General features: G+C 42.4%; 2 protein-coding genes across 5 annotated transcripts; both read left to right on the top strand.

The window, feature by feature from the left end:
- The first annotated feature begins 572 nt into the window (after positions 1-572).
- LOC140074559 (sulfotransferase 1B1-like) lies at positions 573-20855 on the top strand. 3 transcript variants are annotated; one of them, XM_072119547.1, is made up of 8 exons: positions 573-676; positions 9534-9680; positions 9767-9895; positions 18003-18100; positions 18179-18305; positions 18387-18481; positions 19026-19206; positions 20246-20855. In XM_072119547.1, exons 2-8 carry the CDS (start codon positions 9539-9541, stop codon positions 20356-20358), a joined length of 885 nt encoding a protein of 294 aa, XP_071975648.1. In that variant the 5' UTR covers positions 573-676; positions 9534-9538; the 3' UTR covers positions 20359-20855. The 3 variants fall into 3 exon arrangements, with proteins under 3 accessions (XP_071975648.1, XP_071975647.1, XP_071975646.1); XM_072119546.1 differs by lacking the exon at positions 573-676 and adding an exon at positions 9305-9412; XM_072119545.1 differs by lacking the exon at positions 573-676 and adding an exon at positions 9420-9444.
- LOC140074560 (sulfotransferase 1B1-like) lies at positions 600-5380 on the top strand. 2 transcript variants are annotated; one of them, XM_072119548.1, is made up of 8 exons: positions 600-676; positions 1730-1915; positions 2005-2130; positions 2556-2653; positions 3368-3494; positions 3634-3728; positions 3811-3985; positions 5103-5380. In XM_072119548.1, exons 2-8 carry the CDS (start codon positions 1768-1770, stop codon positions 5207-5209), a joined length of 876 nt encoding a protein of 291 aa, XP_071975649.1. In that variant the 5' UTR covers positions 600-676; positions 1730-1767; the 3' UTR covers positions 5210-5380. The 2 variants fall into 2 exon arrangements, with proteins under 2 accessions (XP_071975649.1, XP_071975650.1); XM_072119549.1 differs by lacking the exon at positions 600-676 and having other exon boundaries at positions 739-1915.
- Positions 20856-21049: the final 194 nt, after the last annotated feature.

Below are 21049 nucleotides of genomic sequence, written 5' to 3'. Positions count from 1 at the left end.
TGGCACTCTTTGGGCCCCTTGGTACAACGCCACAGCCTACCTGAGTATTGTTGCTGACCATGTCCATCCCTTTATGAGCACAATGTACCCTGTAACATCTGATGGCTACTTTCAGCAGGATAATGCGCCATGTCATAAAGCTGGAAGCATCTCAGACTGGTTTCTTGAACATGACAATGAGGTCACTGGACACAAATGGCTCCACAGTCACCAGATCTCAGTCCAATAGAGCATCTTTGGGATGTGGTGGAACGGGAGATTCGCATCATGGATGTGCAGCCGACAAATCTGCGGCAACTGTGTGATGCCATCATGTCACTATGGAGCAAAATCTCTGAGGAGCTTCCAGCACCTTGTTGTATCTATGCCACGAAGAATTGAGGCAGTTCTGAAGGCAAAAGGGGGTCCAACCCGTTACTAGCATGGTGTACCTAATAAAGTGGCCGCTGAGTGTACATGTCTTGTATACAGTGATATGGAGAATGCTGATATAACCTGGGTATCTTGGGTTAATAGGTGATAGATTTATACAAGTATTTTCTGCATGTAATTATAATCGGCTCAGTATAAACCCCGCCTGCTCGTAACACTTGAGATATGTGGTCCCGGCGTAGTCACCACAAGTGACCTGAAACCTGAGGCAGTTGAGCCGCTGATCCGAAAGTTCCTGCTCCAGGTGAGAGAATATTACGGATATTATTACATGAAACTGATTATTGTTCCGCTCTTGTCACATCCCGACCCCCTGTGAATGAGGTCGGCACCTTCCTCCCCGGGGCAGTAGTCGGATCTATGGTTTCTATGTTCTTGGTATTGGATCTACGCTGCATAAAGGATGTTTATCCAATCTGTACCAGAACCTGTGTTAGGTCCGTGGGTCAGGGCATGTTTTGGGCTTTTCTCCTCAGTAGTGTCCCCATTCTCTCCTCTCCATCAGTGATGACTATTGTGGATACATTGGATACATTGTATCGTTACGTGTTGCTCTGCTCCTGCACATCCTTTGTCTCTGCCGCTTTCACAATGAGCTATTAAATCTGTTTTCTGTAACTTGACCGACCTGGGAGAACTTTTCCAGGCTGGAATGGAGTCAAGTAGGCACAAAGGACGTCACGTGGGCGGTGTTGGCAGCACCTGCATATGTACAAAGGGCACCCTGAGTGTTACAGGGACGGGAGGCTGCTGAGAAGCAAACAGTCTCCTGAGGTTGCAGGGATGGGCTGTATACTGCAATTACAGAGCAGTCACAGCGCCCCCTATAGTCTGGACATGTCCTGGGTTGTGGGGGGTGCAGAAGATTTACGTTGTAAGGATGTACCCGGGGTATCCGTATAAAGGGGAGAATCACAGCTGGGTATTACGGCTGTTTCCGCTCAAGGACCTTAAAATTTTTTCCAGGGAAGTCGGGTGACTGCAGGTCCTAAGGGTGAGAAGAACCTTAAAAGTCACACCCCCTCCTCCTGATATAAGTGGTCTTTTCCGGAATGGTGGTATGCAGATCATTTGCACATATGGAGGTGTAACCGGAGCAACAAGGGATAACCCAGATTATTTTTTATAGCCTTAAAACTCTGTGAAAACCCCCTTTAAGGACAATACTCTCTACAAGGGAGATCGCTTGGAATAACCCAACAACTGCTTTCGTGTAGATACCCCTCCCTTCAGACTACAAACAAACCCGATGTAGTCAGAATCTTCAGTCCTGCTGCCTGATAACGTACATTTGCAGGAATCTCCAAAACATCAGCTCTCCACAACAACTTAGAAATGTCTTCTCTGGAGGAACTGAACCGTCCACCTCTAAAGTTGGTGGGGGGCATGCCCATTATCGGGCCATTTGCAGACAACTGGGAGAATGTGGAGCGATTCCAGGCCAGAGGAGACGATCTGCTGATTTCTACATATCCCAAGTCAGGTAAGTGTCTGTACGGGCACATGCATGATTAATACCGCCATCACGTGTACATGCTACATGGCTGAATGATGATCTATTCTTGCTTTTAGGCACAACTTGGGTGAGTAAGATCGTGGATCTCATATTGAATGGAGGGGACACGGAGGAGAGTCAGAAAGGAGCCATTTTTGAGCGAGTGCCCTTCCTAGAGTGTTCGGGTCCTGGCGTGCCCTCAGGTACCAATTTGGATAGATGGGGATATTTGAGCAATTAAATGTCATCTGGATCCCCCTTCCCCCTACAATCCCCCCTGGAAGCTCGGTATTACACAAAAGCAGAACTCTATGTGCAAATGAACTGTAATGAGTCATGGGGGTTGGGAAGAGTCACGATGGACCACCCCCTACTGGCTTGTCTAATGTCCATCATCTTTTAGCTGCTGGTAACTACGTGTCTACCCCCCTTCCCCCCCCCCCCCCCCCATGACTCCTCCAGGGTCACTTGTACAGTTTCTAAAGATCTATTTCTGTGTAAGCATACAGCTCCACCATACAGGAGGTCAGCGCCCTCAACCCATCACTGCATAATAGGTCGGTACGTAAATTTATGTTTTGTGTTAAATGACCTGAAAACTGTATTCAGCCACCTTGTCCTGTTACAGGAACCAAGATCCTCAATAAACAAGACTTCCCGAGGGTGATCAAGACCCATCTACAGGTGGAGGTCCTTCCTCGGAGCTTCTGGGACAAGAAATGCAAGGTCCTTCCAGATACAACATAAAACTATTGTTACTTTCTGCATGGTTTAGGAAGCAGAAACAAAGACCTTAACTTATGGACGTGTAGACTGCGGCCAGCTTGGAGAAATGTAGCAGCAGGACTGTGAAAAATGGATTATCATTCCAGTATTGTATCTTTGTATTGTCCTCACACTTTTGTGCTCTCAGCTCTGTGCATTTAATTGCTCTCTGGTCTAAGTGACTGCTGTACTATCCAATTAGACTAAAGGAAACAATGCAGCTTAACACTGAGAGCACAGCAGTGTGAGGACACACCCCTAGTACCCTCCTGGAAAAAAAAAATCCATATTTCACAGTTCTGCTGCTACTAACAACAACATACACAAGGGTCTGATTACACATCTCTCCAGGTGCAATACCTAACACTAGCTGCACAAAGCACAGGAGTGTGAGTAACCAATACAAGTGCACTGGGAGAAGCTACAATCCGAGAATATGACTCATTTTTTTCAAAGTCCTGCTGCTACTAACAACTTAAACAAAAGGTCTGATGACATATCCTTGCATGGACAACACATAATACTGGTTGCTGAGAGCACAACAGTGTTAGTACACACCCCCAGAGCACTACAATCCTGGAATAATAATAATCCATATATCACAGTCCTGCTGCTACTAACAACATACACAAAAGGTCTGATTAGAGATGATTAACATCTACCGCATCTACCTAGGTCATCTACGTGGCCAGGAATGCAAAAGACGTGGCCGTGTCATACTATCACTTCTATAGGATGGCGTATGGACACCCAGAACCAGGGACATGGGACGAATTTCTGAACAGCTACATGGAGGGGAATGGTAAGAGGCCATTGGTGATGGAAGCAACGGAGCCCAAGACTATGGGGTGCAGCAGAAGTCTTCATGCTCATCCTTGTGCCTCCCAGGCGATTCTTATATACAAGAACTCTCCCATGATGCATTGCTTTGTTCTCTTTAGTTGCGTTTGGTCGCTGGACTGCGCATGTGAAAGGCTGGTGGAAGATGAGGCAGCAAAGCGAAATCTTGTACCTCTTCTATGAGGATATGCTGGAGGTAAGACGTCCTCCACAACCGCTCCCTATGGATAACCCAAAGGCGTCGCGTCATACGGTAACAACCACCATTTTTTTGGCAGGATCCAAGGCGCGAGGTCCTGAAGGTGATGACGTTTTTGGGAAAGGAATTATCAGACGAAGTTGTGGAGAAGATTGTCAAGCATACGTCCTTCCAGGCTATGAAGAACAACCCCATGGCCAATTACAGCACCTTCCCCTGCATGGACCACTCCATCTCCCCATTTATGAGGAAAGGTATGACATCACGTGTCACTGCAGGGTGATGTCATCGATGTCATACATCTAACGCCACTACCGATAATGGTACAGCGCCCAAAAGAAGGTCAATCGGCGACCAAACAAAGAGAGGGTTTCTGATTATTGCTCGGTATTCCTCTTCCTCCGTATAATTTAGATGTAGCCTCTACATTTCCCGAGGTGCACCATGAGAAAGCTCGTTCTACTAGGAAACTGACCAAGCAGAACAATGTTACATGTATGAAATGTAACAAGGAAGCAGATGCAGCTCTGAAAGGAATTGGAGGCCAATTGGTGGTCTAACAAGGGGTGGACCAGCCATGAGGCGAGTTGAGCCTTAGAGCAGTGATGGCGAACCTTTGATAGTTCGTGTGCCCAAACTGCAACCCAAAACCTGCTTATTTATTGCAAAGTGCCAATGTGGCAATTCAGGCTGTAACTTTTTCCATTCTTCTTAAGGTCCTGAGAACCCCAATATTGCTGAAAGCAAAAGGGGAAATTTTGGAGCTTCTCTTGGGAGCCCCCTGAGTGAGGAATTTTGTGGGGCCCAGAGCAGGAGGTCCAATGATAATCTGACCCTGTTCACAACTTCTCTCTCTTCCTGCAGTCTTAGGTAGACCAGGATACCCCCACAGATCACTAGAACGGGCGTCCACTTAGATGGCTGGAGCAGCCGTCGTGGATGACCGGGCTGCTCCGGTCAACTCTATGGAGTTGACAGAGATGACCAAGTATGGCGCTCATCAATGTCTGTCAGCTTCACAGAGATGCGACCATGCGCATACATTGGACCCCCCGTTCTTGTGATCCATGGGGTTTCATAAGGTGGCGGCATAATCACAGGTGCATTCACCCGCTATAGTGCAGGACCTGGCACCAGATGTCAGCATGGGTGTGAGAGACTGCATGGAAAACCCACCTCCTAAAAAAGTAACATGATATATCACTACATGGTGGTGCGGAGGAGCGCGTTGTTCTATAGCTCGCCTCAGGCGGCAGAGTTTAGCTTCACCTCTGGATATAACTCGATATCAATACAATTTATTTCTAGGGATGGAAACTATAAAAGTATAAAACGCTGATCTTATCTCCAAGTGTTCACATCTCTCTTTAGGGATCTTGGGAGACTGGAAGACTCATTTCACGGTTTCGCAGAACGAGAGGTTTGATGAATATTACCGCCAGGAAATGGCCGATACGGATTTGACATTCCGCATGTAGGAGCCAAAATCGTCCGAGGCCTCCCCAAGAGCAAAGACGTAACAACAGTCGGAGCCTCGTACATCTGGATGGATGGATGTGCACAATGTTCCTTCTCCGGGGTGTCAGCAATTTTACTGATATTAAACTTTTTGTTACTTTTGTTGAATAAAAAAAAGATATTTTTCTGTTTGTGGCCCTTGTTTCACTTCATTAATGAGGGGTAAGTCGTTTCTTTGAGGTTTTAGGTTTTCTTCTTTAGTTATGGCAGACACAATGCAGGTGTTTGGCACGGGAGAGGAGGCAGGTTGTGCTCTGTGCGGCAGCACGGCGTGACCTGTGACCCTCTGCAGAGGAGGATTGGTTGGGGATAGCTTCACCCCATCTACATTAGCAGAGGTCACAGAGGTCACCAGTATATTCGTGGATTGCTGCATCTAATGGTAGTTTGCAGTAGTCATTGGTTACAATGGGGGTCATTTACTAAGGGCCCGATTCACGTTTTCCCGACGTGTTACCCGAATATTTCCGATTTGCGCCGATTTCCCCTAAATTGCCCCGGGATTTTGGCGCACGTGATTGGATTGTGGCGCATCGGCGCTGGCATGCACGCGACGGGGGGCGTGGCCCAACGAAAACCCGACGGATTCGGAAAAACCGCCGCATTTAAAACAAAAAATCTGTCGCGGAGCTTGCACTTACCTTCACTCAGCCCGGCTCGGTGTACTCCAGTGCGATCCGATGCTTTTCAGCACAGCAGCGCCACCTGGTGGACGGCAGAGGAACTACCTTAATGAATCCCGGCCGGACCCGAATCCAGCGCAGAGAACGCGCCGCTGGATGGTAAATGGACCGGGTAAGTAAATCTGCCCCAATAATATTCTAGTCTATTTGTCTTGACAGTTCGTGCAGCCATTACATGAATGGTTTCTAGCACAATCCGTAGGCGGCTGCCTGTGACTGTGTGGAGCTCATACTTTGAATACTTGTTCTGCTCAGGGGAGATTGAGGGCTTAGAGATTATAGACTCGCTCTCCAGGTCACCATGACTTGGGATGACTTGGGCTCCTTCTCTTAAAATCTGCAGCGGGTCGATTTGCATATCTGCAGCAGATTTCCTCAAGAGCCAGAGAGCCTTATCGCTGCGCTGCAGAATCACCGGCTGTCAGAGATCTGTAGTCACAGCACAGTGTACAAGAGAACCCACACCGGGGCGAGACTACGAGAGGCTACGAGAGGCTGGGCTCCATAGCAAACCTCTGAATAGGGCCCCCTTCCCTTTGTATAAACGTGTGTGTATGAATATGTATATCAATCACTCACATTTATACACACACACATTTTTACATTAAAGGGCATCTACCACCAGGATGAAGGACTGTATGCAAATGAGCCCAAGGGGCTCCAGGCTCCATTGACACCTATGGAACAGTCTGATAAAAAGTGCGATCCGTGACCCTTAGTAAATAAGCCCCACTGTGATAAATCTGGTGCAGTGTGATTTTGTCTTTCAAAGTCCGCTTGGTTCTGGTAAGGTTTCTATGTAGCAATCTTTGTTCTGTTGATGTATATCTATTGTATACATTTTGTTATGTTATTGTTACAAGTTTTGTTACATTACTGATCTTATGGACTAGATGTCAGATCATCTACAAAACTGCAGACACAAGGGGAGGTCACAACAGCCCCGGGCCTGTGATATACTACCAGAATGTTCTCTGTTAGATGAGACACTAATAATGTGTCCGGGGTCACAACCTTTGCCAGTTAGGGGCCATGAGATTCCTGGTAGCGGCCGTGACCTGGATCGTCAGGTGCCGGACCCTCTGTGACTCAGCATTACTGTGCGGGTTCATAACCTGCTCCTTGCTCCGCACAATAATCTCTCTCTAATCTGTGGTCACACGATCCGACCTCCGGGAGAAGCGATTACAGCATCAGGACCCAACAAAGCCGCTCCGATTAGTCACACAGAATTGTCGCTGGTCACAGGTCCAGTGGTGTCTCATTACTGATCCATGTTCCGTCTTTTACTTGTTTTTTGCATTCATGTCGGATTTAGGTCTTTTCTCAGCGATTGGCCCTCAAGCCGCACCCCGTCCTTTTTATCTAAATTAAAGGCTGCGGCTCAGGAGGAGATCACATATCAGATATGTCCTCCAGAGCAGAGCTTGTGTATTTCATTACAGTCTATGAGGATGAGAGGGTGACACAAGAGCTTACAATCTATGAGGATGAGGGGGTGACACAAGAGCTTACAGTCTATGAGGATGAGGAGGTGACACAAGAGCTTACAGTCTATGAGGATGAGGGGGTGACACAAGAGCTTACAGTCTATGAGGATGAGGGGGTGACACAAGAGCTTACAGTCTATGAGGATGAGGGGGTGACACAAGAGCTTACAGTCTATGAGAATGAGGGGGTGACACAAGAGCTTACAGTCTATGAGGATGAGGGGGTGACACAAGAGCTTACAGTCTATGAGGATGAGGGGGTGACACAAGAGCTTACAGTCTATGAGGATGAGGGGGTGACACAAGAGCTTACAATCTATGAGGATGAGGGGGTGACACAAGAGCTTACAGTCAATGAGGATGAGGGGGTGACACAAGAGCTTACAGTCTCTGAGGATGAGGGGTGACACAAGAGCTTACAGTCTATGAGGATGAGGGGGTGACACAAGAGCTTACAGTCTATGAGGATGAGGGGGACACAAGAGCTTACAGTCTATGAGGATGAGGGGGGGACACAAGAGCTTACAGTCTATGAGGATGAGGAGGGACACAAGAGCTTACAGTCTATGAGGATGAGGGGGTGACACAAGAGCTTACAGTCTATGAGGATGAGGAGGTGACAGAAGAGCTTACAGTCTATGAGGATGAGGGGGGACACAAGAGCTTACAGTCTATGAGGATGAGGAGGTGACAGAAGAGCTTACAGTCTATGAGGATGAGGGTGACACAAGAGCTTACAGTCTATGAGGATGAGAGGTGACACAAGAGCTTACAGTCTATGAGGATGAGGGGGTGACATAAGAGCTTACAGCCTATGAGGATGCAGCGGTGACACAAGAGCTTATAGTCTATGAGAATGAGGCGGTGACACAAGAGCTTACAGTCTATGAGGATGAGGGGTGACACAAGAGCTTACAGTCTATGAGGATGAGAGGTGACACAAGAGCTTACAGTCTATGAGGATGAGGGGGTGACATAAGAGCTTACAGCCTATGAGGATGAAGGGAATTCATGTCACATAATTGCGGTGGTTAAGTGATATAGAGAACAGGAGATACAGGCAGGTAAAAAAAAAAATTGGAATTTTATCTGTAGCTCCCATTTCTAACTGGCTGCATCTCTAGTTCTGTAGATCACAGAACCACAAAATGATACAATCTGAAAGAAGGACGCCAACGAGATGTTTCTAAATCCAATACACTGGACAATAAGGGCACCTGTAGTGAATCCTCTAAAAGTGACTCATCTCAGGAGAATATGACTCTTCTCTGCTTTGCATGTTCAGAGATAAATGGGCGAGATTTCACATAAATGGATGAATGCTAAAAAAGAACATATATCCTACCAGAGGGGGCGCTAGTTCTATGGATGGGGATGGATCTGAATAATAAGTGTATACATTTATCAGTGCAAAACCTGCACAGATTCCCACGACCTGCCACGTGATCTGTACATCATCAGCAGAATTTCTAGGATCTGAGAAAACATCCCGGCAAAATTCTTGACTCACAGTATTGATTATACCGGTAAACCACGGTCCAATCACACGCATCCTCCTCCTGATTCCAGCTTGCGAATGGTTAATTTCCAGAATGTCCTCATTCACCCCGCAGGAGCCTTCCTCCTAGTAACCATTCTTCTACCAACATGTTCATATTTGCAGACTCTCCCTATACTGAGCCTCTAGTCCCCCTATCTGACTGCCCCCCCCCCCAGCGACGCCGCTATGACCTATGACCCTTCATACTTAGAACAACCCAAGGGATATGAACTTCAGATCTGTACTACCAGTCCACTGCCCATTCATTAGTACAGGACTCCCGCAGCGGACAGACATAATGCAATGTCATGCACAGCTCGGAGGAGGAGGGAGGAGCGGGTGGGGGGGGGGGGGGGTAGGATTCTCCTCTCCTCTGTATAAAGAGATCCTTCATGGGGAGGGATACAAGGTCCTGGGAACATTGTGAGGTCTGCACTTCCCTGTAGGCTGGTGAGTGACTGACGGAGGGCGATGTATGGCTGGTGTGTAGTAACAGGCTGGAGGGACATAGATAAAACACACCCACTAACTTGTTATTTTGTTTCAATTTTTTCCATCAATTCAACAATAGACAAAATGGATACGGAATGGCATCGGAAAGACTGGGTGAAGGTCCGCGGTGTCCCAATAGTCTGGCCTTTTACCCCAAACTGGGAGAGAATTGATCATTTCCGGGCCAGAGAGGATGATATTGTCATCGCCACATACCCAAAATCAGGTCAGTTCTCACTTTGTGACCCGCTAGAAGGTCTGAAAGAAAGCTGTAAACAACCGATCAATATTTAACTTGATTGTTTACTGAAGGCACAACGTGGATGAGCGAGATTGTGGACGCCGTACTCAATGACGGGGACATAGAGAAGTGCCAGAGAGACGTCATCTTCCAAAAGGTTCCCATGCTGGAGTTCTGTGTTCCTGGCGCTGTGCCCCCAGGTACCGGAAAACTACCTACCTTCTTCTCAGTCACAATCCAGCAGTTCTAATGTAATGCTAGTTATCATTAATATAGTATCGCAGCCAAAGGCATTAGTAGATATGCACTCTACTGTAATACTGCCCTCTATGTACAAGTATATAAATACTATAATACTGCCCCCTATGTACAGGAATATAACTACTATAATACTGCTCCTATGTACAGGAATATAACTACTATAATACTGCCCCCTATGTACAGGAATATAACTACTATAATACTGCCCCCTATGTACAGGAATATAACTACTATAATACTGCCCCCTATGTACAAGAATACAAGTACTATAATACTGCCCCTATGTACAAGAATATAACTACTATAATACTGCCCCCTATGTACAGGAATATAACTACTATAATACTGCCCCTATGTACAGGAATATAACTACTATAATACTGCCCCCTATGTACAAGAATATAACTACTATAATACTGCCTCCTATGTACAGGAATATAACTACTATAATACTGCCCTCTATGTACAAGTATATAAATACTATAATACTGCCCCCTATGTACAGGAATATAACTACTATAATACTGCTCCTATGTACAGGAATATAACTACTATAATACTACCTCCTATGTACAAGAATATAACTACTATAATACTGCCCCCTATGTACAAGAATATAATTACTATAATACTGCCCCCTATGTACAGGAATATAACTACTATAATACTGCTCCCTATGTACAGGAATATAACTACTATAATACTGCCCCCTATGTACAGGAATATAACTACTATAATACTGCCCCCTATGTACAAGAATATAACTACTATAATACTGCCCCCTATGTACAAGAATATAACTACTATAATACTGCCCCCTATGTACAAGAATATAACTACTATAATACTGCCACCTATGTACAGGAATATAACTACTATAATACTGCCCCCTATGTACAGGAATATAACTACTATAATACTGCCCCCTATGTACAAGAATATAACTACTATAATACTGCCCCCTATGTACAGGAATATAACTACTATAATACTGTCCCCTATGTACAAGAATATAACTACTATAATACTGCCCCCTATGTACAGGAATATAACTACTATAATACTGCCCCCTATGTACAAGAATATAACTACTATAATACTGCCTCCTATGTACAGGAATATAACTACTATAATACTGACCCCTATGTACAGGAATATAACTACTATAATACTGCCCCCTATGTACAAGAATATAACTACTATACTACTGCCCCCTATGTACAAGAATATAACTACTATAATACTGCCCCCTATGTACAGGAATATACCTACTATAATACTGCCCCCTATGTACAAGAATATAACTACTATAATACTGCCCCCTATGTACAGGAATATACCTACTATAATACTGCCCCCTATGTACAAGAATATAACTACTATAATACTGCCCCTATGTACAGGAATATAACTACTATAATACTGCCCCCTATGTACAGGAATATAACTACTATAATACTGCCCCCTATGTACAGGAATATAACTACTATAATACTGCTCCTATGTACAGGAATATAACTACTATAATACTGCCCCCTATGTACAAGAATATAACTACTATAATACTGCCTCCTATGTACAGGAATATAACTACTATAATACTGCCCCTATGTACAGGAATATAACTACTATAATACTGACCCCTATGTACAAGAATATAACTACTATAATACTGCCCCCTATGTACAGGAATATACCTACTATAATACTGCCCCCTATGTACAAGAATATAACTACTATAATACTGCCCCTATGTACAGGAATATAACTACTATAATACTGCCCCCTATGTACAGGAATATAACTACTATAATACTGCCCCCTATGTACAGGAATATAACTACTATAATACTGCTCCTATGTACAGGAATATAACTACTATAATACTGCCCCCTATGTACAAGAATATAACTACTATAATACTGCCTCCTATGTACAGGAATATAACTACTATAATACTGCCCCTATGTACAGGAATATAACTACTATAATACTGACCCTATGTACAGGAATATAACTACTATAATACTGCCCCCTATGTACAGGAATATAACTACTATAATACTGCCCCCTATGTACAAGATTATAACTACTATAATACTGCCCCCTATGTACAGGAATATAACTACTATAATACTGCCCCCTATGTACAGGGATATAACTACTATAATACTGCCCCCCAATGTACAAGAATATAACTTCTATAATACTGCCCCCTATGTACAGGGATATAACTACTATAATACTGCCCCCCAATGTACAAGAATATAACTACTATAATACTGCTCCTATGTACAGGAATATAACTACTATAATACTGCCCCCTATGTACAGGAATATAACTACTATAATACTGCTCCTATGTACAGGAATATAACTACTATAATACTGCCCCCTATGTACAGGAATATAACTACTATAATACTGCCCCCTATGTACAGGAATATAACTACTATAATACTGCCCCCTATGTACAAGAATACAAGTACTATAATACTGCCCCTATGTACAAGAATATAACTACTATAATACTGCCCCCTATGTACAGGAATATAACTACTATAATACTGCCCCTATGTACAGGAATATAACTACTATAATACTGCCCCCTATGTACAAGAATATAACTACTATAATACTGCCTCCTATGTACAGGAATATAACTACTATAATACTGCCCTCTATGTACAAGTATATAAATACTATAATACTGCCCCCTATGTACAGGAATATAACTACTATAATACTGCTCCTATGTACAGGAATATAACTACTATAATACTACCTCCTATGTACAAGAATATAACTACTATAATACTGCCCCCTATGTACAAGAATATAATTACTATAATACTGCCCCCTATGTACAGGAATATAACTACTATAATACTGCTCCCTATGTACAGGAATATAACTACTATAATACTGCCCCCTATGTACAGGAATATAACTACTATAATACTGCCCCCTATGTACAAGAATATAACTACTATAATACTGCCCCCTATGTACAAGAATATAACTACTATAATACTGCCCCCTATGTACAAGAATATAACTACTATAATACTGCCACCTATGTACAGGAATATAACTACTATAATACTGCCCCCTATGTACAGGAATATAACTACTATAATACTGCCCCCTATGTACAAGAATATAACTACTATAATACTGCCTCCTATGTACAGGAATATAACTACTATAATACTGCCCTCTATGTACAAGTATATAAATACTATAATACTGCCCCCTATGTACAGGAATATAACTACTATAATACTGCCCCCTATGTACAAGAATATAACTACTATAATACTGCCTCCTATGTACAGGAATATAACTACTATAATACTGACCCCTATGTACAGGAATATAACTACTATAATACTGCCCCCTATGTACAAGAATACAAGTACTATAATACTGCCCCTATGTACAAGAATATAACTACTATAATACTGCCCCCTATGTACAGGAATATAACTACTATAATACTGCCCCTATGTACAGGAATATAACTACTATAATACTGCCCCCTATGTACAAGAATATAACTACTATAATACTGCCTCCTATGTACAGGAATATAACTACTATAATACTGCCCCTATGTACAGGAATATAACTACTATAATACTGACCCTATGTACAGGAATATAACTACTATAATACTGCCCCCTATGTACAGGAATATAACTACTATAATACTGCCCCCTATGTACAAGATTATAACTACTATAATACTGCCCCCTATGTACAGGAATATAACTACTATAATACTGCCCCCTATGTACAGGGATATAACTACTATAATACTGCCCCCCAATGTACAAGAATATAACTTCTATAATACTGCCCCCTATGTACAGGGATATAACTACTATAATACTGCCCCCCAATGTACAAGAATATAACTACTATAATACTGCTCCTATGTACAGGAATATAACTACTATAATACTGCCCCCTATGTACAAGAATATAACTACTATAATACTGCCCCCTATGTACAAGAATATAACTACTATAATACTGCCCCCTATGTACAGGAATATAACTACTATAACACTGCCCCCTATGTACAGGAATATAACTACTATAATACTGCCCCCTATGTACAGGAATATAACTACTATAATACTGCCCCCTATGTACAAGAATATAACTACTATAATACTGCCCCCTATGTACAGGAATATAACTACTATAATACTGCCCCCTATGTACAAGAATATAACTACTATAATACTGCCCCCTACGTACAAGAATATAACTACTATAATACTGCCCCTATGTACAGGAATATAACTACTATAATACTGCCCCCTATGTACAAGAATATAACTACTATAATACTGCCCCCCAATGTACAAGAATATAACTTCTATAATACTGCCCCCTATGTACAAGAATATAACTACTATAATACTGCCCCCTATGTACAAGAATATAACTACTATAATACTGTCCCCTATGTACAAGAATATAACTACTATAATACTGCCCCCTATGTACAGGAATATAACTACTATAACACTGCCCCCTATGTACAGGAATATAACTACTATAATACTGCCCCCTATGTACAGGAATATAACTACTATAATACTGCCCCCCAATGTACAAGAATATAACTACTATAATACTGCCCCCTATGTACAAGAGTATAACTACTATAATACTGCCCCCCAATGTACAAGAATATAACTACTATAATACTGTCCCTATGTACAGGAATATAACTACTATAATACTGCCCCTATGTACAAGAATATAACTACTATAATACTGCCCCCTATGTACAAGAATATAACTACTATAATACTGCCCCCTATGTACAGGAATATAACTACTATAATACTGCCCCCTATGTACAAGAATATAACTACTATAATACTGCCCCCCTATGTACAGGAATATAACTACTATAATACTGCCTCCTATGTACAAGAATATAACTACTATAATACTGCCTCCTATGTACAAGAATATAACTACTATAATACTGCCTCCTATGTACAGGAATATAACTACTATAATACTGCCCCCTATGTACAGGAATATAACTACTATAATACTGCCCCCTATGTACAAGAATATAACTACTATAATACTGCCCCCTATGTACAGGAATATACCTACTATAATACTGCTCCCTATGTACAGGGATATAACTACTATAATACTGCCCCCTATGTACAGGAATATAACTACTATAATACTGCCCCCCTATGTACAAGAATATAACTACTATAATACTGCCTCCTATGTACAGGAATATAACTACTATAATACTGCCCCCTATGTACAGGAATATAACTACTATAATACTGCCCCCTATGTACAAGAATATAACTACTATAATACTGCCCCCTATGTACAGGAATATACCTACTATAATACTGCTCCCTATGTACAGGGATATAACTACTATAATACTGCCCCCTATGTACAGGAATATAACTACTATAATACTGCCCCCCTATGTACAAGAATATAACTACTATAATACTGCCCCCTATGTACAGGAATATAACTACTATAATACTGCTCTCTATGTACAGGAATATAACTACTATAATACTGCCCCCTATGTACAAGAATATAACTACTATAATACTGCCCCCTATGTACAGGAATATAACTACTATAATACTGCCCCCTATGTACAGGAATATAACTACTATAATACTGCCCCCCTATGTACAGGAATATAACTACTATTATACTGCTCTCTATGTACAGGAATACAACTACTATAATACTGCCCCCTATGTACAAGAATATAACTACTATAATACTGCCCCCTATGTACAGGAATATAACTACTATAATACTGCCCCCTATGTACAGGAATATAACTACTATAATACTGCCCCCCTATGTACAGGAATATAACTACTATAATACTGGCCCCTATGTACAGGAATATAACTACTATAATACTGCTCTCTATGTACAGGAATATAACTACTATAATACTGCCCCCTATGTACAGGAATATAACTACTATAATACTGCCCCTATGTACAAGAATATAACTACTATAATACTGCCCCCTATGTACAGGAATATAACTACTATAATACTGCCCCCTATGTACAAGAATATAACTACTATAATACTGCCCCCTATGTACAGGAATATATCTACTATAATACTGCCCCCTATGTACAAGAATATAACTACTATAATACTGCCCCCTATGTACAAGAATATAACTACTATAATACTGCCCCCTATGTACAGGAATATATCTACTATAATACTGCCCCCTATGTACAGGAATATAACTACTATAATACTGCCCCCTATGTACAGGAATATAACTACTATAATACTGCCCCCTATGTACAGGAATATAACTACTATAATACTGCCCCCTATGTACAAGAATATAACTACTATAATACTGCCCCCTATGTACAGGAATATAACTACTATAATACTGCCCCCCTATGTACAGGAATATAACTACTATAATACTGTCCCCTATGTACAGGAATATAACTACTATAATACTGCCCCCCTATGTACAGGAATATAACTACTATAATACTGTCCCCTATGTACAGGAATATAACTACTATAATACTGCCCCCTATGTACAAGAATATAACTACTATAATACTGCCCCCTATGTACAGGAATATAACTACTATAATACTGCCCTCCTATGTACAGAAATATAACTACTATAATACTGCCCCCTATGTACAAGAATATAACTACTATAATACTGTCCCCTATGTACAGGAATATAACTACTATAATACTGCCCCCTATGTACAGGAATATAACTACTATAATACTGCCCCCCTATGTACAGGAATATAACTACTATAATACTGGCCCCTATGTACAGGAATATAACTACTATAATACTGCTCTCTATGTACAGGAATATAACTACTATAATACTGCCCCCTATGTACAGGAATATAACTACTATAATACTGCCCCTATGTACAAGAATATAACTACTATAATACTGCCCCCTATGTACAGGAATATAACTACTATAATACTGCCCCCTATGTACAAGAATATAACTACTATAATACTGCCCCCTATGTACAGGAATATATCTACTATAATACTGCCCCCTATGTACAAGAATATAACTACTATAATACTGCCCCCTATGTACAAGAATATAACTACTATAATACTGCCCCCTATGTACAGGAATATATCTACTATAATACTGCCCCCTATGTACAGGAATATAACTACTATAATACTGCCCCCTATGTACAGGAATATAACTACTATAATACTGCCCCCTATGTACAGGAATATAACTACTATAATACTGCCCCCTATGTACAAGAATATAACTACTATAATACTGCCCCCTATGTACAGGAATATAACTACTATAATACTGCCCCCCTATGTACAGGAATATAACTACTATAATACTGTCCCCTATGTACAGGAATATAACTACTATAATACTGCCCCCCTATGTACAGGAATATAACTACTATAATACTGTCCCCTATGTACAGGAATATAACTACTATAATACTGCCCCCTATGTACAAGAATATAACTACTATAATACTGCCCCCTATGTACAGGAATATAACTACTATAATACTGCCCCCTATGTACAGGAATATAACTACTATAATACTGCCCTCCTATGTACAGAAATATAACTACTATAATACTGCCCCCTATGTACAAGAATATAACTACTATAATACTGTCCCCTATGTACAGGAATATAACTACTATAATACTGCCCCCTATGTACAGGAATATAACTACTATAATACTGCCCCCCTATGTACAGGAATATAACTACTATAATACTGTCCCCTATGTACAGGAATATAACTACTATAATACTGCCCCCTATGTACAAGAATATAACTACTATAATACTGCCCCCTATGTACAGGAATACAACTACTATAATACTGCTCCTAAATAAACACTATACAATAATATTGTATCACTTATAATGGTTACTTTCCCCATCAATGCTCTTTCTCCACACTGAGTTAATGTTGCTTCTTTCTCCTTCAGGGTCTGAACTTCTAAACTCTCTGTCATCTCCAAGAAGGGTCAAAACCCATCTGCCGATTTCTCTCTTTCCCAAATCATTTTGGGATATGAACTGTAAGGTATGACCTCCTGCTCTGCCCCGGTGGTCTCTGGGTGACAGTCCCTCTGGTAACGCTCTTTGCTTTGTATCTCTTCAGATTATTTACGTGGCGAGGAATCCTAAGGACGTGGCCGTGTCATTTTATCACTTTGATACAATGAATAATCTGCACCCGTGGCCGGGAGCCCGGGAGGAATACGTGGAGAAGTTCCTTCGTGGAAACGGTGGGACGTCACACAATCAGCGCTCGCTCATTCTAGTCTTTAATATGTGAAAGATATGGACAACTCTTTGTTCTTTCTTAGTGGGGTACGGACCATGGGGGACTCACGTCAAAGAATTCTGGGCCTTGAGACAAAAAAGAAACATCCTGTACCTGTTCTATGAGGACATGCTGGAGGTCAGTCTTCAGGCAGAGGTATAGATAGAAGTGTTAGTGGTCATTAGGGGTCATTTACTAAGGGCCCGATTCACGTTTTCCCGACGTGTTACCCGAATATTTCCGATTTGCAACGATTTCCCCTGAATTGCCTCGGGATTGTGGCGCACGCGATCGGATTGTGGCGCATCGGCGCCGGCATGCACGCGACGGAAATCGGCGGGCGTGGCCGAACGAAAACCCAACGGATTCGGAAAAACCGCTACATAAAAAAAAAAGTGCCGCTGGGCTCGCGCTTACCTTCACCCACGATGGCTCGGTGAACTTCAGTGCATTCCGATGCTCATCAGCTCAGCAGCGCCACCTGGTGGACGTCGGAGGAACTGCCTTAGTGAATCCCGGCCGGACCCGAATCCTCTGCAGAGAACGCGCCGCTGGATCGCAAATGGACCGGGTAAGTAAATCTGCCCCATTGTATTCTTCAGCGCTTTGGGCTTTATGTTGGTTCTGTACTGGATGAGCCAGAACATCCTGCAGAACCTATTCATCTTTTATCTCTACACAGGACCCGAAGAGGGAGATCCGGAAAGTGATGACGTTTCTGGGTAAAGATCTCTCGGAAGACGTCCTGGATAAGATTTGTCTTCACACCTCATTCAAGGCCATGAAAGAGAATCCGACAACAAATTACACCCCCCTCTCCTCTGCCATTATGGACCAGTCCGTCTCTCCATTTATGAGGAAAGGTAGAATACGGCCTATATTACGATAGCGCGTCTTTAATGCAGTACTTCATAGGAAGTGATCATTTCACTATTTTTTGGAGGCTGTTTTAGAAACCAAATGTCCTGGGACCCGGGCGTTGCAAATGTTCGGCTGGAGGGGTGGAAGGGCGAGCACTGCTCACCTCTCCCCTCCCCATAGGGAGCCATGCAGCTGGGCTGTACATCCGGCAGAAAATACAGCAAGCTCTATCTTTTTACATCAATGGTGCAGTGGGATATAGAGCCATTCATTTGGACGGGGCTACAAGTACTGAGACAGTACAGGTAGGGCACCTGTGACCTCTATATACACTCCTACTGTTCCATATCACTGTTTGTAAGGCTGCATTCACATGGCCGTTGGGGGACGTATATATGTTGGATATACGTCCCCCATAGGCCGGCAATGGCACATGTGCGGCACCGTACCGTTCTGTAGCCGTGAAAAGATAGGACATGTCCTATCTTTTCTCAAAATACGGCGCCGTGCCCCATGTTTCGGAATGGAGAGGGGCGGGGGCTCCTTCTCTCCCGGGAGCCAACGTGTTCCCTGCCGTGCTACGGTACGGCAGGCACACGTCTATGTGAATGTAGCCTAAGGTAGTATTTTGTGTTTGTCCCCTCTGGTCTGTAAAGCGCTGCAGAATATGACGGCGCTATATAAATAAAGATCATTATTATTATTAATATATAGTGGGACCCTGATCAATCAATACGTAATAACTCAGATCTTAGCAAATGGTCCCAGATAAAGGATTTAGTGTCAGCCCTTTATATAGTCTCCTCGGATATCGGAGAGAAATGAGTGGGGGTCGGCACCAAGACAAAAGAAAATCAATGGGACAGAATCTGATTCAGCAATATTTTCTAAAGACATGGACACTAAGAGCTACAAACCATAAGGTGGCGCTAGAGGCATTAGCATATCCTTTTCCATAACTTTTTCTAGTGGTCATTTGTGGAACTGCAGTCTTACTTGCTTGGATGTACGGCACAGAAGTAATGGTGCTTTCTATTCCAGGAATCTGCGGAGACTGGAAAAGTCACTTCACCGTGTCCCAGAGCGAAAGATTTGATGAGTATTATCAGAATGAAATGGCCGGCAGCGATCTGTCCTTCCGCTTCATGGTCTAAACCTCTGGTAACCTCAGAGTATTCGGTACTTAAAACCCTCAGGGACTCAGTCTTGCAAAAAAGAGAGTGTGATGATGTGTGCTGGCGATACGAGTCCCAAAATTCTTATACCCTATATAACAACCTGGATCGTGATGGCCTCCACATAAGAATTTAAGGTTAAATATATCGATCTTACTTTGGATGGGAGATCAGTTGCTGCAGTAGACTTTCTTCTCCTAAACTGGCAACCAGAATAAATCCCGGGATCCACGTCCCAAATCCAGATATCTACTACAGAAACCGTGCTGGATGACTTCATGGATGGTCTGGGGTGCAGCCAGTGACCCTACATGCACAGTGACGGCAGAATTCCCATGTTTGGAGGAGTCGGGTGAGCTGCAGCGCTACTTCTTACGGTATAACATATTCTCTGTGACCTTTGTGGTAACCCAATAACAACAAAAAAAAAAAAATAATAATAAGTAGAATAAAACAATCAGTTGTATGTGACATCACATTGGCGTTTCCATCTTGTATCTTCTCATCTACTATAATTTCAGTCCATTTTGCCGTACACGTTACTATACAGCAGATTATGACAAGGAAGAGTATACAATATTAATTAATGCAATCCCAGGCCACACGGCCTGTACATAAGTCATAGGAAGAGTAAAGAAATCGCTTTTGAGAGTAGATCTGATTGAATGAC

The sequence above is a fragment of the Engystomops pustulosus genome, chromosome 8 (assembly GCF_040894005.1).
Source record: "Engystomops pustulosus chromosome 8, aEngPut4.maternal, whole genome shotgun sequence".
Taxonomy (NCBI): domain Eukaryota; kingdom Metazoa; phylum Chordata; class Amphibia; order Anura; family Leptodactylidae; genus Engystomops; species Engystomops pustulosus.
This window is presented reverse-complemented; position numbering and strand designations above follow the sequence as displayed.